We start from the raw sequence: 18,074 nt of genomic DNA on the forward strand, positions 1-18,074 counted from the left end.
GATCTAATAACTATAATACCATAATGTCAAAGTAGTGATAAAAGTTAAAGATATTTCAAGAGATCTGCAACATCTATAATGGGATGTGAAAAGTATCTGTGATTTCTGTTTGCAAAATCATGAGTACTGCTAATACTAGTGTGGTTTGTTGACTAAATTCATAAATTAAGAAAATATTAAATTACAGTTTGAAATAAGTACAAATAAAGATGGAACTTTTTTCCCATCCAAGTTCCTAGATCCTAAATTCCACTCATTGAACCACACACTTTACAATCTGTGAATGCAGACTGTACTCTCAAAGATAATTTTAATGTGAAAAACTCAACAACACAGATTTTAGCTTCACAAATAGAGTTTAACATGAGTCCTCCAGCCTTTTAAACAGAACTGTAATACACATAGGGGAAAGTATGTTTACCTCAGCTAGTAATAACAAAGTACGTGGTTAAGTTACAGGTATCATATAGTTACGTCTCCAGTTATAATTTGAGTTGATTCTTGAACTCAGGCTTCACAGAATTTGACCAGTGATACACTCCCAAGACCCCTGCTTCGTATTACCCTTATCTTAAAGCCAGATTCCCTGATTTCAGATTTTGTATTTAAAAAGAAAAAATAAAAAGCCTGTTAACCTAAACTAACAGAACTAGTAACAAACATCCCTAATTAGATTCTGGAGAGGAAACAGGAACCACCTTGAGCCAAAGAGAACAAAATTTATCCCTCAAGGACTTTATTTTGGAATTCCACACAGATGCAACTATGTGGAACCAGATACAAATTTATCAAACAGATAAATAGGTAATATTTAGTAATTAGATCAAGTTACACAAGCAGTCTTTCATATTAATTATTTTTTAGGAAAAACAGTTAGTCATTGTCATAGATCTCAATTTCCTACAGACAGTGCTTCCAGTTATTTCAAATATATTTTCCTACAATATAGCTCCATCATTGCTAAATATCATCATACCAAAACAATAGGATTCTCTTTTATCCAAGGCTTTAAAGGGGAGTTTATTCCCTACCCACCCATCCTTACACATACATACATACATACATTGCCCAACAAATCTAAGGCTTCCAAGTATTTCACTGGGCTTTTATACTTGCAGATCTAGTACAAGAGTTGAACACTCTGAACTTACTTGCCAAGAGCTATGTATGCTCTTAAAATTAATACCTGGAAATTGTGTTACTTAGAATCTGCCAGTTACCAAAGATCCCCCCCAAACTAATGAGCCTGATTTCCTTAAAGGAAAGGAAACCAACTATATAGAAACTTACAGTTTTCCTTTATCCATCATAAGACTATTGGGAAATTTCTGAAATGCCATTGGATTTGATGGAACCATTCAGTTAAAAATATAAAAACTGTAAGTTAAGTTGGCTGTCTTTTAAAATTACACACTCAAAAAAAAGTACACTGGGAGTCGTTTCGTAAACTTCATTCTCTTCAGTGCTTTTGCAGTTTACAGTGATGTTTCACATGTTAGTTCCTTGCTGCCTTTTTCATTTTGATCTTCGTTTGTATCGGATAACTGGGTTTTCAGGGGTGTGAATCATTGTTGTATAATTTACAGTGGGAAAATATCCATCAATGAGATCAAATTCATATAAACGAAGCATAGTGGACCAAATTGTCTTGATTTGAACATAAGCAAAATTCTCCCCAATACAACGATGACGCCCTGTAAGAGAAAACATTTCCATAACAGTCGGCTGAAATTCTTTCTCATGTCTTTGAGCCTGGAATGATAAAATTTGTTTATCTACAGTTAAGGTGAATAGCAGATATACAGATATATAGTAAAAAGATGACATACTCTTTTCAAAAGAATGTAAATAACTAATAAAAATCCCAAGAGATTTTTAATGTCTGTTATTAGGGGAAACAGCACATGGGTAATTATACAATCATTTTTCCAATTGTTTATTTGAAACCTAACATCTATCTAGGTTAAAAATAAGTAAGGTTTGAAACATACGATGATAATCTAGTTTGGAAATATACTAGAATATTCTTAACTTCTGTCCCAAGAGAGCCATAGTCAAAAGTTAATATGAACCTTCCAATCAAAACTTTAAATGTCATTACAAATGATAATGGAAGAAAAAGAAATTTAATAAACCAAAAATAGCAACACATCAAAATTTAAAAGGTCATATACGTGTAAAAACTGACAAGCTGATTATAAAATGCATACAGAAATGCAAAGGACTAAGATATCCAAAGCGATCCTTAACAAGACGAACCAAGTTGCAGGACTTAAAACTGACTTCAAATCTGACTTTAATACTAAGATATGGCAACTGTGATAATGTGGATTGCAATAAGAAATACGTATTTAGTCTTCCATCTTGGCACAGAGCTCCTCAAACCTGTGGAATTTCTTAAGTGAAAAGAGCAATAAAGGTCAAAGAGGAAAAGAGCCTTTTGTTATTCGTAACAAGCCCCTTTCAACCACAGTTGAGTTTGCTAATGAGGTGACTGCCAGGGGAACCAACCACGTGATTAGAGGGTTGGAACTTTCAGCAATACCCCCCAGCTTCCAGGAGAGAGAGGGTCTGGTGGTTGAATTAATCACCAATGACCAGCGATTTAATCAATCGTGCCTATGTAATGAAGCCTCCACAAAATCCCTACAGAAGTACAGGGAAGGGACAGGACAGGGGACAGTGTTCAGAGAGCTTCGAGGATAGTAAACATGTGGAGGTGCTGGGAGGGTGGCATACCCACAGAGGGCTTGGCAGCTGTGTACCCCTTCCTTCTACTTTGCTCTATGCTTCTCTTCAATCACGCTGTTCCTGAGTTATATACTTTTATAGTAAACCAGTAGTCTAGTAAATAAAGTTTTCTAAGTTCTGTGAGCCATTCTAACAAATTATGGAACCCCAAGGAGGGGATCTAGAGAACCTCGAATTTATAGCCAGTTGGTCAGAAAAACAGGTGCCAACCTGGACTTGTAATTGGCATCTAAAGTGGTGAGGGACAGTCTTGTGGGACTAAGCTGTTAACCAATGGGGAGTGCACTAACCCCAGATAAAAGCCAGATAATTGTCAGTTTAGAAATGGGGCAGAATTTGGGCTGGAGAACTAATGCCCCTTCCAACTACTTGAACAATCTATGACTCTTTTATTGATATTTATATCATATACCGTTATTGAGTTTCTTTACTAAATAGTTGTTAAGATCTGAAGTTCCCAAAGGACTTTATACTTTCGTTTATGTATGGAAAAGGTGTGACCAATGACAAAAATGTCATGTCACTTAAATGATGTCTTTGGAAAAACAAATAATTCATAGAATATAGTTTAATCTGTACAAAGTACCAGTGAATGGAGAAATTATTGGAGGAATGAGAGTCTGCCTGTGTCATTTTAGGATTTTAATTGAAATGCAGAGGTTTGCATACCTATGCACAACCTGCCCAAATTTAAAGACCATCTTACCATCAGGATATATAGGCAGAGAACCAAAAAGTTCACTAACAATCCAGAAAAGCTTCCATGCCATTGCTCTTTTCTGAAATGCTGATTGTCTCATCATATTTAGCCTGAAATAGTTGCCCAAATGGTGTGCTAACTCCAATGGTTCTTTAAAACAGAATTCACAAGGAGCTTTAAATACTATGATAAGGGAAAACAGGGTGGACCATAAAGATTAGAACTGATAAAACTAGATAGGTTAGAAGGTAATAGAACATTGTAAGGATTCACAGAACTATTTCCTTCAGTACAAATGAAATATTTTTTCCAACCTGCAAAGATTACACTCCTACAGATGTTTGCAGGAATGTCCCTATGAGGAGAGGGAAAGATATTTGTAAATAAACTTCACATGGATTATTCTGACAGGCACAAATATGTTATCAGAACAAACATTTCAAGTGTCAAATGTAATCATCTTACCAGCTCCAAATGGCACATAAGCAAACTTCTCTCCTGATGCTGGATTGTCCTGTAAGTAGCGATCAGGATTAAAGTCCAGACGTTCTACCCATGAGTCTTTAAGTCTTTGATTGACAGTGGGAGAAACACACACCTGATGTCCTGGAGGAATGGTATACCCTGCCACAGTCTACAAATGAAAGCAACATATTTCTCTAGATAATTTAAAAATATTCTAACAAATAATCAGACCATTGTGTAACAAAGCATTAATATACATGAAATATACATATATTTTTAAACTGGCTACATGATAGGCCAGTTAAAAATTATTTTAACTCAAGATGATTTCCAAATAACACACATGGGGCTGGAAGTATATACACAAATTTTAAAAAGTGATAATGCCTTGGGGGTAGGGGTGGGATTTCAAGGAACCTTTCACAATCCAATTTACACACTTCCACACTGTTACAATTTTTTACAACAACACATGTTATTTTAAAAACCAAGAAAAAAATATACTTCCATTTTAAAAAACGCTAATTGTTAAAATGTAGGGAGAACAGATGAGCATGTATACTGTCTGCAATTATGTAAAAATATTTATACATTTAAAATACGTAAAACTGAAAATTATGTAGAAGTGATTATTCTACTTTTTTAATTTAAAAAATTCTCTTTGATATTATGATATTTCTTCTTGATAAATAACAACTGGGGGCACAGAGGAAAAGATCTAGCCAGGAGACTCACCTGAGGAGTTTTGGCCATTCTCATCATGGTCATTATAGGAGGTCGAAGTCTTAATGTTTCTTTTATGCAGCGATCAAGAAAATTTAGGTCCTTGAGCTAAAAAGAGAAAAAATTTCCCAAGTTTTACAAATACTTAACATACTTCAACAGGACAAACAAGTTCAGGGTAACTGGGAATATCTTGTCTTATTTTTGTCCATGGTCAGTAAAGAAAAAGAAGGCAAGATAACAGATCACTCCGAAGAATGGCATGGTAAGGACCTTCAAAAATTCACTCATCTAAAAAATGAAAACATTAGCAAAAATCATCAATGTCAGCTTTTTCGAAACCTATACACAAATGTTTAGAGCAGTGTTATTCACAGTAGCCAGAGGGTGGAAACAACCCAAATGTCGATCAACTGATGAAGAGAGAAATAAATGTGGTACAGCCATACGATGGAATATTACTTGGCAATAAAACAGACTGAAGTACTGATACATGCTACAACATGGATTAACCTTGAAAACATGCTAAGTGAAAGAAGCCAGTCACAAAAGACCACATATTGTATGATTCCATTCATATGAAATGTCCAGAATAGGCAAATCCATAGAGACAAAAAGTAGATTAGTGGTTGCCAGGGGCCAGGGGAAATGAAGCATGATTGCTAATGCTAATGGGTACCGGCTCTCTTTTGGAAGTGATGTAAATACTCTAAAATGAAATTGTGATGATGGTTTCACAATTCTGAATATATTTTAAAAACCAGTGAATTGTATACTTTAAGTGGGTAGATTTTATACTATCTGAATTATGTATCAATTAAGCTATCACTTTAAAAGTTACTAAAATCAGAAATGAAAGAAGAGACATCACTATTGACCTAATAGAAATAAAAAGGATGCTAAGAGAATACTTTAACAATTGTATGCTAACAAATTAGGCAACCTAGATGAAATAGACAAATTCCTAGAAAGACACAAACTGCCAAAACTGACTTAAAAAGAAACAGAACATATGAATAGACCTGTAAGAAGTGAAGACATTGAATTGGTAATCAAAAAACTTCCCACAAAGAAAGCACAGACATAGATGGCTTCACTGGTGAATTCTACCAGACACGTAAGAAAGAAATAACACCAATCCTTCACAGAGTCTTCCAAAAAGTAAAAGAGGAGAAAATGCTTCCAAACGCATTCTCTGAGACCAGTAATACTCTGATACCAAAACCTGTCAAAGACATAACAATAAAACTACAGACCACTATCCTTTATGAATATAGATGCAAGAATCCTCAAAAGAATACTAGGAAACTGGATCCAGCATTAGGACATTTCAGGGAAGGATATGGGGAATTTTCTAAAAATAAAGAATCTAATCAATTTAATCTATAGTATATAGAAAATCCCAAATTGTCCCCTTTAAAAATTAGCCACACATACTCAGTGTCATAGGCAGCAATGAAACTGAAAATCCAACAAACCTGGTCATAAGTTAAGGGAGGCAGATTCTCTCCACAGACTGTTTTCTGTTCTAAGTAACATTTTTCTTGAAGTGTTTTGTCTCTGGCCAAAAAGAAGCCCATCCAGGCGCTGGTAGTTGAGGATGTATGCTGCCCCGCCAAGAGCAATCCAATAAGCATGCCTGCTACTTCATCATCTGTCAAAGGATGCCCATCCCTAAAGAATGGACCGCATACACAAATTTAACATTTGGCAGACACATTTCATGTCTCAACCTTTATATAAAGGGTCAAAATGAATTAATTTTTCTCTTGCATTTGCCCATCACAAGTCAGATTTTTTTTTTTTCCTTTAGGGAAAAGAGACCAATAGAAAATATGATACTGGTTACAAAAGACTTCATTGAGGTTTACTAGCAAACTTTTCACCATGTACAGTACTGGGATTCCAGTAAGGCACAGGATCCCAGTAATTTATGTTTCATCCATTTAAAAAGTTCAAAGGTCATAGCTACTAATTTTGCCAGCATTATTACTTTTTAAATGTACATATTATTTAACTATGTTTTAATGTATAAAAAATTTCCTGCTTCAGTTTAATATGTGATCTGAAGAGCTCTTACTTGTAAGTAGAATCTAGTAAAGTTTGGAGAATGTCATCAATTTTTCCTCCTGATTCTCTGCGTTTCTGGATTGCCTTATAGAAAATATTCTTGATCTCTCGATGAGCTCTGTCCCTGCGTCTGTAATTCAAACATGAAAATGACTTTAAAAAATAAGGTAATACTTTCAGGTATCAAACTGACAAAACTCAGAACCAAGAGAAAAAAAAGAAGCCATGAAAATCTTAAATTGTTAGGGATTTCTAAGGTCCTTAAGGGCAGGAAATGTGTTTTAACATACATATCCCTGATTCTTTACACACTACCTGTGTTCTAACTAAAAGTCTAAAATAAGACTCAAATGATTATTCCGTTATAACCATTTTCCAGTTTAAGAGAAAGCAGAATACTCTTTTACATTAACATGAAATTCCAATTTTAACCAAATTAATTCTTGAAGCAGACAGAGTCACTCTGGTTCTTCTGCAGGATTTAGCATTAGAATAAATCCCCATTTTTCACCTGAACAGAAATGAATCAACAAAGGCACAGAGAGACTACTAATATGCAAGACACTAAGCTACTTGTCAAGTCCTATGAGCAATGTTTCTCTGTATCACAGACATCCTTGCTCTTAAGGAGATAACAATAGAGCTGTCAAGGAGACAGAAAATTAAAGAAAGGTACTAATACTTCAAAACAAACTTCACAATATACTACAAATTAGTCAAATACTTTCAAACAAGTGCTTAGAAGGGCTGTATCACTTTTAGGTAGAGTTGAGAAACCCTCCTGCATACAAGGAATATGTGAGATAAGTAGGTTTTAAAATATCGGAACAGATAGACAACAAATTACCTTTCTAATTAACTGAAACTTAAATAAGCTCACTGTGTAAAGAAATATCGAATGCTTACAGAAGAATGGAGGCTTATAATCTCCCCCAATTTGTTTTATATTTAATTTTTATCTTTGTCAATACAAAGCCAATCAACACTACAGTAATTAAGCAAAGTGAAATGACCAAGTATTGTTTCTTTATCCATACCTGAAACTAGGCAAAGGGAGCCAGCCTGGCAAGAGCCAGGCTGCGTGGCTAAAACCTCCATCCAAATCTGCATACAGTTGTGCCACCTTCTCATTGAGTTGACTTCTGATTTCCTTTCCATGTAAACAATGGCTAGCTGTTAAAATTATGAGCTCAGAAAGAGCTTCAAACAAATCTAGAGGGGAAAAGATCATTCCCATTACTTTTGCCAAAAATTCTTTTACAATGTTCTGTTTTCTTAGAGATATAAAAGTACTGTAAAGGAAATGAGAATAAAAACTTAACTCAGGAACCAACAAGATCCTATTCATACCATCAAAAAAAGCCTATAAATATGTGGCTACAACAAAGAGAGGCAAGAAACCAAATGATGGGAGGCACCCCAGCTCTCTGGACAGCCAAAATAGATGCCACAAAGGTATCTAAAACCTCACTCATACTCATGAGCCCTTAATCTTGAAAAGGTAAAATGAAGATAGAAATGAATGTGGTTAAAAAAAAAAAAAAAATGAATGTGGTTATCTGAGTTCCAGATCACAGTATAATAAAGGCAGTAAAAAGGTTATTTAGTGCATATGGGGACAATAATAAGGTGCTTTCCAAGAAATAGCAGTCCAAAGGCTGAAGAATGGATTATTCCCCAGGTCAAAAGTGGGAAAAAAACTGAAAAGTGAGAAACTCAAAGGTCAGAAAAAAACTGGTCTTGACCATACATAAAAGAAAACTGTAACCACCAACTTGTATATCCAAACATTAGAGACAGATGTATCAGGCAAGCACATCTGGGTGACACTTTAAAAGTCCTAACAATTACCCAATCAATATCCTGTTCTTTAATTCCATGTTCACCAAACGAACTTCCAGTTATCATTTGGCTTTCTAATTAGATTGCCAAAAAAGAGAAGTTCAGCAAATATTCTGGGGTTCTTGGTACCAAAATTATATCTCACTGTATTTATTCAGTTGGAGTTCTAGTTCATGCATCAGCTTCTTGTAGAATAGGAAATATGTCCCATGAACTTTAGGTATATTAAATAAAACCAGGTTCTGGACCTTTTATAGAAGCTGAAGACCAGACCCAGAATGTGGTGACCTACACAGAGGTCTTACTGCCCTGTAGGCAGATGTTGCTTCCTGCTATGAGTATGACAATTGTCTCTGAAGGCAACAATTACTGCAGTCCAATATAAAAACTGGATTCACAGAATCCAAAGAATTTTAAGTTACATTCAATATACTCCTTATATAATGCGAGAAAGCATACATTTTTTAAAGATTTCTATTGGGAACAGCTAAAATCACACTTCTGGTGGTACAGTAAGCTTATGTATTTAAATTTACTTTTTTCTTGGATAAATCATTCCCATACAATAGGAGAAAAATAACGTAATACATACATAATTAAGTCATTTAGACTTCTACTTGCCCATTGGGAGTTCAAAAATTTTTATTTTATTTATTATATTAAAATGACCTTGAATGTAAGTTTTACATTCAGTTTATTTCAAAATTCAATTATGAATCATTTTTATATTATTCACATAAATGAGCTAAATAATACACACATTAATTAACCCATTTTAAGGTTTTGCTAAATGAGCAGCAATACAGTAAGTCCCCTACATATGAACAACTTCTGTTCCAAGGGTGTATTCGTTAGTCCAATTTGTCCGTAAGTCCAACAAAATTAGCCTAGGTACCCAACTAACACAACCCACTATATAGTACTGTACTGTAATAGGTTTATAATACTTTTCACACAAATAATACATAAAAAACAAACACAAAAAATAAAGAAAACATTTTTAATCTTACAGTACAGTACCTTGAAAAGTACAGTAGTACAGTACAACAGCTGGCATACGGCGCACAATCGCATCTTTGAAAGTTCGCAACTTGTAGGTTCGTATGTCGGGGACTTAGTGTAATTACTTCCTCTCGGGTCTTTTAACTCCACGGTAATCATAACATGTTCATTTCATTAAATCTAAGGTGGTTTTACATATGGTGTAGTTTGCTTTTTACACACACACACACAAACACACACACACACTCGTCACTCTTTTTTTTTTTTTTTTTTTTTTTGCGGTACGTGGGCCTCTCACTGTCGCGGCCTCTCCCGGTGCGGAGCACAGGCTCCGGACGCGCAGGCTCAGTGGCCATGGCTCACGGGCCCAGCCGCTCCACGGCATGTGGGATCTTTCCGGACCGGGGCACGAACCCGCGTCCCCTGCATCGGCAGGCGGACTCTCAACCACTGTGCCACCAGGGAAGCCCCACACGCACTCTTAAGATTTCTAGTCACAGAAAAGTAGCCATATTAGGACAAATGCAAAACCAAAACATTTTGCTTACTTTTTTCTCCACTTTCTCCCCAACTTTGAAAGTACTCCTTTGTTTCTTTTTCAATTATAGAAACATGCTGTCTAAAGTGGGCTATGTTAAGACCACTTTTTAACATTTTCTTCTGCTCCAAGAAAACCTTCAAAATATTAAGGGTATATAAGAATTAAAACACAATTTTGTTTTATCATAAGATTCATTTGGGTTATTATAACTCTTTAACACTCAAAGAAAACAATCTTCTGAAAAATTGAAAATAAAAATAATTTTCTTAACTACACACCAGATATGGGAAATTTAAAGCATCTATGCATATATCTGAAGTAACACGTAGAAGACACTTGCTACGCAGGCCCAAGACAAATGATAAATTAGGAATCCCACTTCCTGCCTTCCTTTGTATAGATAACGCTTTCCCCACTCCTGACTCCATGGCTCACTAGTCCTATTCTGTTATATTCTAGTCTTCCAACCCAACCCAGATGCCAACACAATCTCCCAAAAGTCCATTACATTTTGCTACTATTTTTATCCTTCACATATTCTCCCATCTATTCCCAAACAAATACCATTCCTCACTTATGCTATCTTCCAAAAGTTTAATTAGAATGTAATACAGTCGGAATAAATTCACACTAAGACAAAGAATGTTTTTAGCCCTTTGGGGCAGTTCTATTTTAAGAATCTGATAAGCTGTGTGGAAAATGAATAGATATATCCAACCAGAGGGATTGCCCAAGGCTCTTGCTTTTGGTCTTGAGGACAGCTATTCATTCGCCCACACCTCCTCAATCCCCAGAAGCAACACTCAATGTCAATTCTTACCTGCTATACTAGGGTATCGGGTAATGCATGGTACGTTCACAGCCAGAGCCCACACCTAGTAATTGGGCTAATTATCTGATTTGCATTTTACATCAAATTGCAGCACTTTAATATTTGACTTTGGGGGAGGAAAGAAATCACACAAACTTCTAAAGCCAACAATCTCTAGCTCAAAAGAGCTCTTATGCTAAAATTTCAGGTGGGAGTAGGAAGGTAGGAGGCCCTCCTGATGAAATAATGGGATTTTTCTTCTTACTTGCTCAAATCAAATCCTAATACGCTAAGTTCTCATTGATTCTATTTCTTTGTACAGGAAGCCCTTTAAAACTGCTTAGTCCATGCCAGCAACTATAAGACAAAATACCCATTCTTTGTCAGCTACCCATGGTTTTCCTTCTTTTAACTGTCTCATGATTCTTCAGATTTTTGAGTCAAAGAATAAATTGCTTCTATACTTTAGATATATAATTTATACTACTAGCTATAAATATTATAGTATAGATTTGTCTTTCTTCAAGATAACAGTGTCACCTACTGGATTAGGCACATCATAGGCAACTCCCTTCCCAAACACAGGTGTTGTCAGACGACTGTAGACATCTTCTGCATTCAAGTCTTCATTTTTACTATTAAAAAGCAGTGCAGCAGCATCACTCCCCAGAAGGTAGGTAAACGTCTTGCCCACCATGGTAAAACTAAATACAGGTCCATACTAAAGTGAGAAAAGTACCCATAGTGATGTTACCAAAAAATCTGCAGTGCTAAGACACTCATCTTAAATAACAAAATAATACATTGCTGAAAATTAAAACATTCATAAACCTTAATACAATTCTTCCCCCAGTCTTTGTCCAAATTATATTCATTCAGTTGCAAATAAAATATAAATAAAACTTTCTACTCTGCTTTTTTCACTATTTATGTTGAAAATATTTTCTGTCTTTTACACAGACATCATATGTTAACTGTTCTTTCACTATGGTTGATGTGTCCATTTTTTACTTATTATAGATAATTATATAATGAATATCTCTGAGAATATAGATTTTTTTTCCCCTTTGGTTAAAGATAAATTTACAGGAGTAGCCAAAGGATATGACCTTTCCTACAGCACTTGCTATATGAAGACACCAGAGGTTTATTTAGTTATCAATGTTACCACTATCTCACCAACACGGAATGATTTCATTTTTAATTTTTTGTTAATCAAGTTGTGTTAAATACTTTGCAGTTTTCTGATTACTATTGCAGACTGTAGGCACTGGGGATACAATCATGAACAAAAATACTGTCTGTGACTCATGAAACTTAGTCTATTGAAAAAGTTACAACTTGATCAAATAATCACATTAACAAATGTAAAACCGCAAATGTGAGAAGTACTACATAACAGAAAGCAACTCTGCGATGAGAGAATGATCAAAGGGAGACTACAAAGAGAAAAAGACACCTGAGCTGAGACCTGAAGGATGGTAGCAGTTAGCCTGACGGCTGAGCATGCACAAAGGTCCTAAAGGTGAGAGAAAGAGAGGGAAAGGATGAGATGAGGGCAGAGTCTGGTAGGGCCGAGACCATACAGAGCCTTGTAAGCCATATTCGGGAAGTTTTATCCTTGCAAGCAATGAAATGTGATGGAAGATTTTAAACTGCATGGGAAAGAGACTAATCTGTGCATATTTTAAAAGAAAGATCCCTCTGGCTCCTGTATGGAGAGGAGAGGGACAGGAGCTAAAGGAAAGCCAGAGGACCAGTGAGCCTGTTACAGGAACCTGATGATGAATACTTGGGACAAGGTAATGGAGGAGCAGTGGAGATCAGAAGCAGATGGATACAGAAGTATTGTGAAGAGAGAACCTGCTGACTTGGCAATGGACTGATGGATGGAGAAGTATCAAGAATGACTCCTAGGCCTCTGGCACATTGCAAAACTGGGAGAACAATGGTGAGAGAAGCAAATTGGACAACCAGGATTGGAGAGAGAAAAATCAAGGGTCAGACTTTAAAAATGTTGGATTTCAGGTGCCTTTGGTCAACTAAGAAAGAATCATGTGGGAGGTGGATATCCAGGTCTGAAGATCAGAGAAGAGACCTGAACCAGAGACATTAATTTGGGTGTTATCTATATCTGGCTAATAACTGAAGCTGCAGGTAGAGACAAGATCATCTAGGAAAGAATAAAGGCCAAGGACCAAACCTCAGTGAACCCCAAGAGTAAATGGCCAGGCGTGAGCCCACAAATGAGTTAGAGAAGAAGTAGTCACAGAAGTAGAAGAAAAAATGAGAGAAGCCACACTTAAGGAGGGCGTGGTCATCACTGACAAATAGAGCTGAAAAATCAAGTTCATTGGATTAGGACATGGAGCTCATTAGTGAAGGGGCCAAAAGACAGACTAGAGTGGACTAAAAAGTAAGTAAATAGGACGTGTGGAAATAGGGACTAAGTACAGACAACTCGCTGCAGGGGGAGGGACATGAGAGGAGACTGAGTGGCCAAGAGAAGCTTTGGTCTTCTTAAATGGGTGACCTTTGAGAACTTTCCAGAGAAAATGGGAAAGATCTAGTTGAGAGAGAAGTCAACTATAGAGAGAAGAAACAATAGCAGAAGGTTCCTGTGACAAAAGAGGGATGGAGAGTTTAATGTCCCATAGAAGGCAAAATAGTGTAATGAAATCAAGGTGACAGCATATAGTGGGCTAGAGCACAAGATTCTGGAGCCAGATTGCCTAGGTTCATTCCCAGCTCCTCCACATATTAGCTGTGACCTTGGTCCTACAGTCAGAGAAATTAACATTGCTGTGCTTCAGTTTCCCTCACCTATAAAATGGGAATAATAATAATAATGCCTACTTCACAGAACTGTTGTCAAGATTAAGTATATACATATATATTTTTTGATATATATACCATTATATATATATATATATATATCATCATCATATATTATATATACATAAAAGAAAACAGTGCATTGGCCATCATAAGTATAATTTAAGTGGTTTCTATTATTATTAGTAGTATCAACATCATCATTAAAAGCACAGACTCGGGTATCAGACCACGTATTAATCCTGGCTTGGTCACTAGCTAGCAGTGAGCCCAAGAACAAATTAAATAACCGGTTTCTCAGTTTTGTCATCTATAAAATGGATATACCTGAAAGTATTTTTGTGGAGCTTCAGTGAGATAATATATATAAAGCACTAAGTACTGCACAAAGTTAAGTGTTTCAGAATTATTAATGTAATAGGAAGAAAAGAGAATACTATTTTATATATGTATTGCTATAAGTAGATTTGTATGTTTGAAATTGGGAACGTGAAGGAATTCCCACTGGTTTTTAATCTCTCTTTACAAAGGAGACAAAGTCATCTGATTTAATAGAGAGAGGTAGGAAGATTTAGAAGTTTCAAAAAGTGAAGGTTTGAATAGTCATTGTGCTGAGTGGGAAAGTGAGCCAACCACAGAAAGATAATAGGACTGTTGAGCAGTGTTCAAAGTTCATTCAAGGTAGGCAATCACGAAATTAGAAGGACCTAATCTGGTACAAGGAAGGAAAAATGACTATTAGGCTCCCTCCAAGGTTGGATTTTTACCAGGTAAAGCACAACGAACAGCCAGGGGCAAGGAAATTTAAGGTACTGGCGAGAGTGTAACTGAAATGATAGACCATGGTCCCAACGTGTAAAAAGAAGGAACATAACGAAGGCTGATGGAGCAGGACAAAGTAAGTGGAACAGTGGACTGGACCATCTAATGAGGTCAAAGAATGGTTATAATGGAAGGAGTTGGAGAGGCTAACCAGGAGAAGTAGTTGTGCTCTGAGAATAGGGTGTCTAAATTAATACTGTGGAGGTAAAACAGGTAAGAGTGACAAGTTCAAAGAGGCACTGTGGAGCAAATGGCTAAAATGGCACGAGAAAGCTCATCGGGGAGGAGAGGGGCAAAGATTTGAGGGGCCACAGTGCTGTGTGGGTCACCCAAGTGGAAGTGAAGTCACAGAAGACACGTAGAGCAGGTTAGAAAATTCCACAGACGCATGGTTAAGAAAAAGAAGGGTCAGTTAGTATCAATTTTAACTATGATCAGTGAATACAAAATTGAGGCCAGTGGTTTTTAAACCATAGTTGCCAGAACTAGATTTCCTCAGAGATCATCCCAGGACATGGAAGAACATAAAAGGGTCTCCAAGGCCCCTCCAGCTCTTAAACCAGAGCAGCTCCAATTTTATCGGTTTCCTATACTGGGAATAAGCGTAAGATTACACGTTTTTTTAATGTTCTGCCGTTTAAAAGAAAATTGGAAAAGCACTCATTTCTTTTCCTCTAATGATCTGGAAGACTTACCTTCTCATATGCATTTTCTAGGAATTCAACTGGACTTTTCCCAAATGCTATAGCATGTCCAAGGAATGGAACTGGAGAGAAAATGTATGGTGGACTTTTCTACAAGAAAACAAAACAAAAAAAACCCTTCCAGTTTACATTTCCTATTACAAAACATTCAGTTTAGTTTCGTGACTAAAAAAAAAAAAAAGAAACTTGTCCTTAATATTAAAAAGTTACCAAGGGCTTCCCTGGTGGCGCAGTGGTTGAGAGTCCGCCTGCTGATGCAGGGGACACGGGTTCTTGCCCCGGTTTGGGAGGATCCTACATGCCGCGGAGCGGCTGGGCCCGTGAGCCGTGGCCACTGAGCCTGCGTGTCCGGAGCTTGTGCTCCGCAACGGGAGAGGCCACAACAGTGAGAGGCCCGCGTACCGCAAAAAAAACAAAAACAAAAACAAAACAAAGCAAAAAGTTACCAAAAGATTAAGCACCAAAAGTAACTTAACAACAAACAAACCGCAAATACCTTAGCAGAATAGCCATAGTAAAAAGAGCAGAGGGCTTCCCTGGTGGCTCAGTGGTTGAGAGTCCACCTGCCAATGCAGGAGACACGGGTTCGTGCCCTAGTCCGGGAAGATCCCACATGCCGCGGAGCGGCTGGGCCCGTGGGCCATGGCCGCTGGGCCTGCGCATCCGGAGCCTGTGCTCCGCAGCGGGAGAGCCCACGGCAGTGAGAGGCTCGCCTACCGCAAAAAAAAAGAGCAGAAACTCAAAACCTAGTATAAGATAAACGACTAGACAAACACCAAGGCGTTGCAATTATAAATGCTGAACACTTGCTAGAATATGCCCAGTATTATTAGTGGCTCTAGGCAACTATCCTAATCATTAGTAGAAAAAAACAGAAAAGTCAAACTATGGTTTCTTCACCACTTATTTCTACTACCACTCACAATTTTAGTCCCAAAATCTTGACTAAAGAAGGTAGGGAAAAAGACAAAGTAATGTGAGGGAAAGAAGGGAAATGTTTAAGAAGCTACACTGATCAGTAAACAAAACACATTTCATGCTTCTCTCAACAAATGATCTAGATCTGTTGATTCTACACAGAGAGTAGATCAGTTTTAGCAGGAACATTTTAGCACACACTATAAAAGGTACTTCAGATGCCCCAAAATGAGACCTGCAGATTACAACATCAAGTCTCCTGGAAATCAAACTTGGAATGATAAAAAAGGATAATACTCCTCATATCTTTCGTGGTCTCAAACAGTAAGGAGCTCTACAAACTCACTCTTTTGGACAATAGCAGCAACAATCTTAAAACGCGAAAGTTACCTTTGTCTTTCCAAAGACAAATAACACTTCCTCAAAAATACCACATGTAGGAAAAAAAAAACTGCCGGAAAAAAAACCAAACTGCCTCATGTCTGTTATGGTTCAAACAAAAATAATTTTTAAAACTACTTGGTCAATAGTTTATATATTCCATTGTCAGTAAAAGGGTCGTTTTAAAGGCTACTTGGTTTGTCTGGCTAAGAATGCCTTCATCAAATGTATTAGGGAAGCATGAAGCTAGTGGTCAGCAAAGCCGCTAAGTTAGAGGATCTGGTATTTTATTAGCATCATAGGAAGGTCCCTACAACACTCCAGTCACTCTCACTCTACCAAACTGAACATAGCTCCTTTCATACTGATGTAAATCGCCATTAGAGGTAATGACACAGCCCACAGGACACTGAACCACACAAGGGTAGCCACCAGGATGACGGCCACCAGGATGACGGCCACCAGACGGCCAGCAGGGCCGAAGCTGCCAGAAACATCACCACCAGGGCCCCCACCAGGCCCGAAACCCCCCTGCGGCGGCCAGCACATCCAACCGGACGCTCAGCGCCACAGCCAGGGCCGCAGCCACCGGATCCGGCCGTGGCCATTAGGGCCACCAGTGCCTTGGCCAACACTGCCAGCACTACGACCACAATCGAGGCAAGCACGACCCCAGCCAGGACCAGACACGCGGCCACCACCAGAAACGCGACCGACATCGGGGCGCCCAGCAGCAAGCCCAGCATAGTCAAGGCAGTCGCGACCGCCAGCGCCACCAGCATCATTGCCGCTGCCACCCTCCCCCACCCCATCCCCAGCCCCCAGCGCGCCCGCCGCCACTGCCCAGCCCAGCACCACCGCGGTTCCAGACCCCGGCTAGCCCTTCGGTCGCCCTGGTCGCATCGTCCCCCTCCAGAACCCCCGGGGGTTGCACGTACCGCCCCAGGCGGCAGTGGGGCCAGGTGGCCGACGGCGAGGCGGAGCAGGTAGACCAGGCTGAGCGTGAAGGCGCAGGCAATGAGTAGCATGGATAGGAGGTTGCCTCCTGTCACTTGCTCCATAGCCTGCCCCAGCACCGACCTGCCCGCTTGCAGTAAGCCCAGCACCACCATCCCGGCCGCCACCCCCGCGTCAGTTCACCGGAGACGCTGGAGGCCGAGGTCGCCCCGGCTCCTCCGAATCGACGGAGGGAGAAGAACCGGCTCACGCGACCGGAGGCGGCCCCGGCCCGCAGGTCCCCTACTAAATCCAGCCCCACCCCCTACTCCCGGCTCCCTAGCGCACCACCCTGTGCGTCACAGAACGGGGCGGGGCCTGGATCTGGCCGCGCCCTTTAAAAAGGACCTCCACAACGCCGAGGTCTCCTTAAGCCAGGAGAGAGGACATAAAGAAGGCGGCGGCACCTAAGGCACGGGTGGTACAGAGACAGAAGAGTACGTGGGCTTAAGAGGAGATCACCCTCTAAGAATCGCGGGACACCGGAGCATGTGTGTCCTGGGTGCGAGGCGC

At 38.7% G+C, this 18,074-nt stretch overlaps 1 protein-coding gene across 5 annotated transcripts; it reads right to left on the reverse strand.

Moving 5' to 3' along the window:
• Positions 1 to 293: 293 nt before the first annotated feature.
• LOC101275315 (lanosterol 14-alpha demethylase) lies at positions 294 to 17,851 on the reverse strand. Of its 5 annotated transcripts, none has more exons than XM_033420521.2 (11): positions 17,504 to 17,829; positions 15,258 to 15,356; positions 11,450 to 11,626; positions 10,102 to 10,228; positions 7,747 to 7,921; positions 6,720 to 6,839; positions 6,118 to 6,313; positions 4,652 to 4,747; positions 3,917 to 4,085; positions 3,766 to 3,806; positions 1,551 to 1,752 (listed from the first exon to the last, which is right to left on the reverse strand). In XM_033420521.2, exons 1-10 carry the CDS (start codon positions 17,675 to 17,677, stop codon positions 3,775 to 3,777), a joined length of 1,365 nt encoding a protein of 454 aa, XP_033276412.2. In that variant the 5' UTR covers positions 17,678 to 17,829; the 3' UTR covers positions 1,551 to 1,752; positions 3,766 to 3,774. The 5 variants fall into 5 exon arrangements, with proteins under 5 accessions (XP_004265662.2, XP_033276415.2, XP_033276412.2 ...); XM_033420522.2 differs by having other exon boundaries at positions 1,557 to 1,694; XM_004265614.4 differs by lacking the exon at positions 3,766 to 3,806 and having other exon boundaries at positions 294 to 1,694; positions 17,504 to 17,851.
• Between the last annotated feature and the right edge of the window lie 223 nt (positions 17,852 to 18,074).

The sequence above is a fragment of the Orcinus orca genome, chromosome 9 (genome assembly GCF_937001465.1).
Source record: "Orcinus orca chromosome 9, mOrcOrc1.1, whole genome shotgun sequence".
NCBI lineage: Eukaryota > Metazoa > Chordata > Mammalia > Artiodactyla > Delphinidae > Orcinus > Orcinus orca.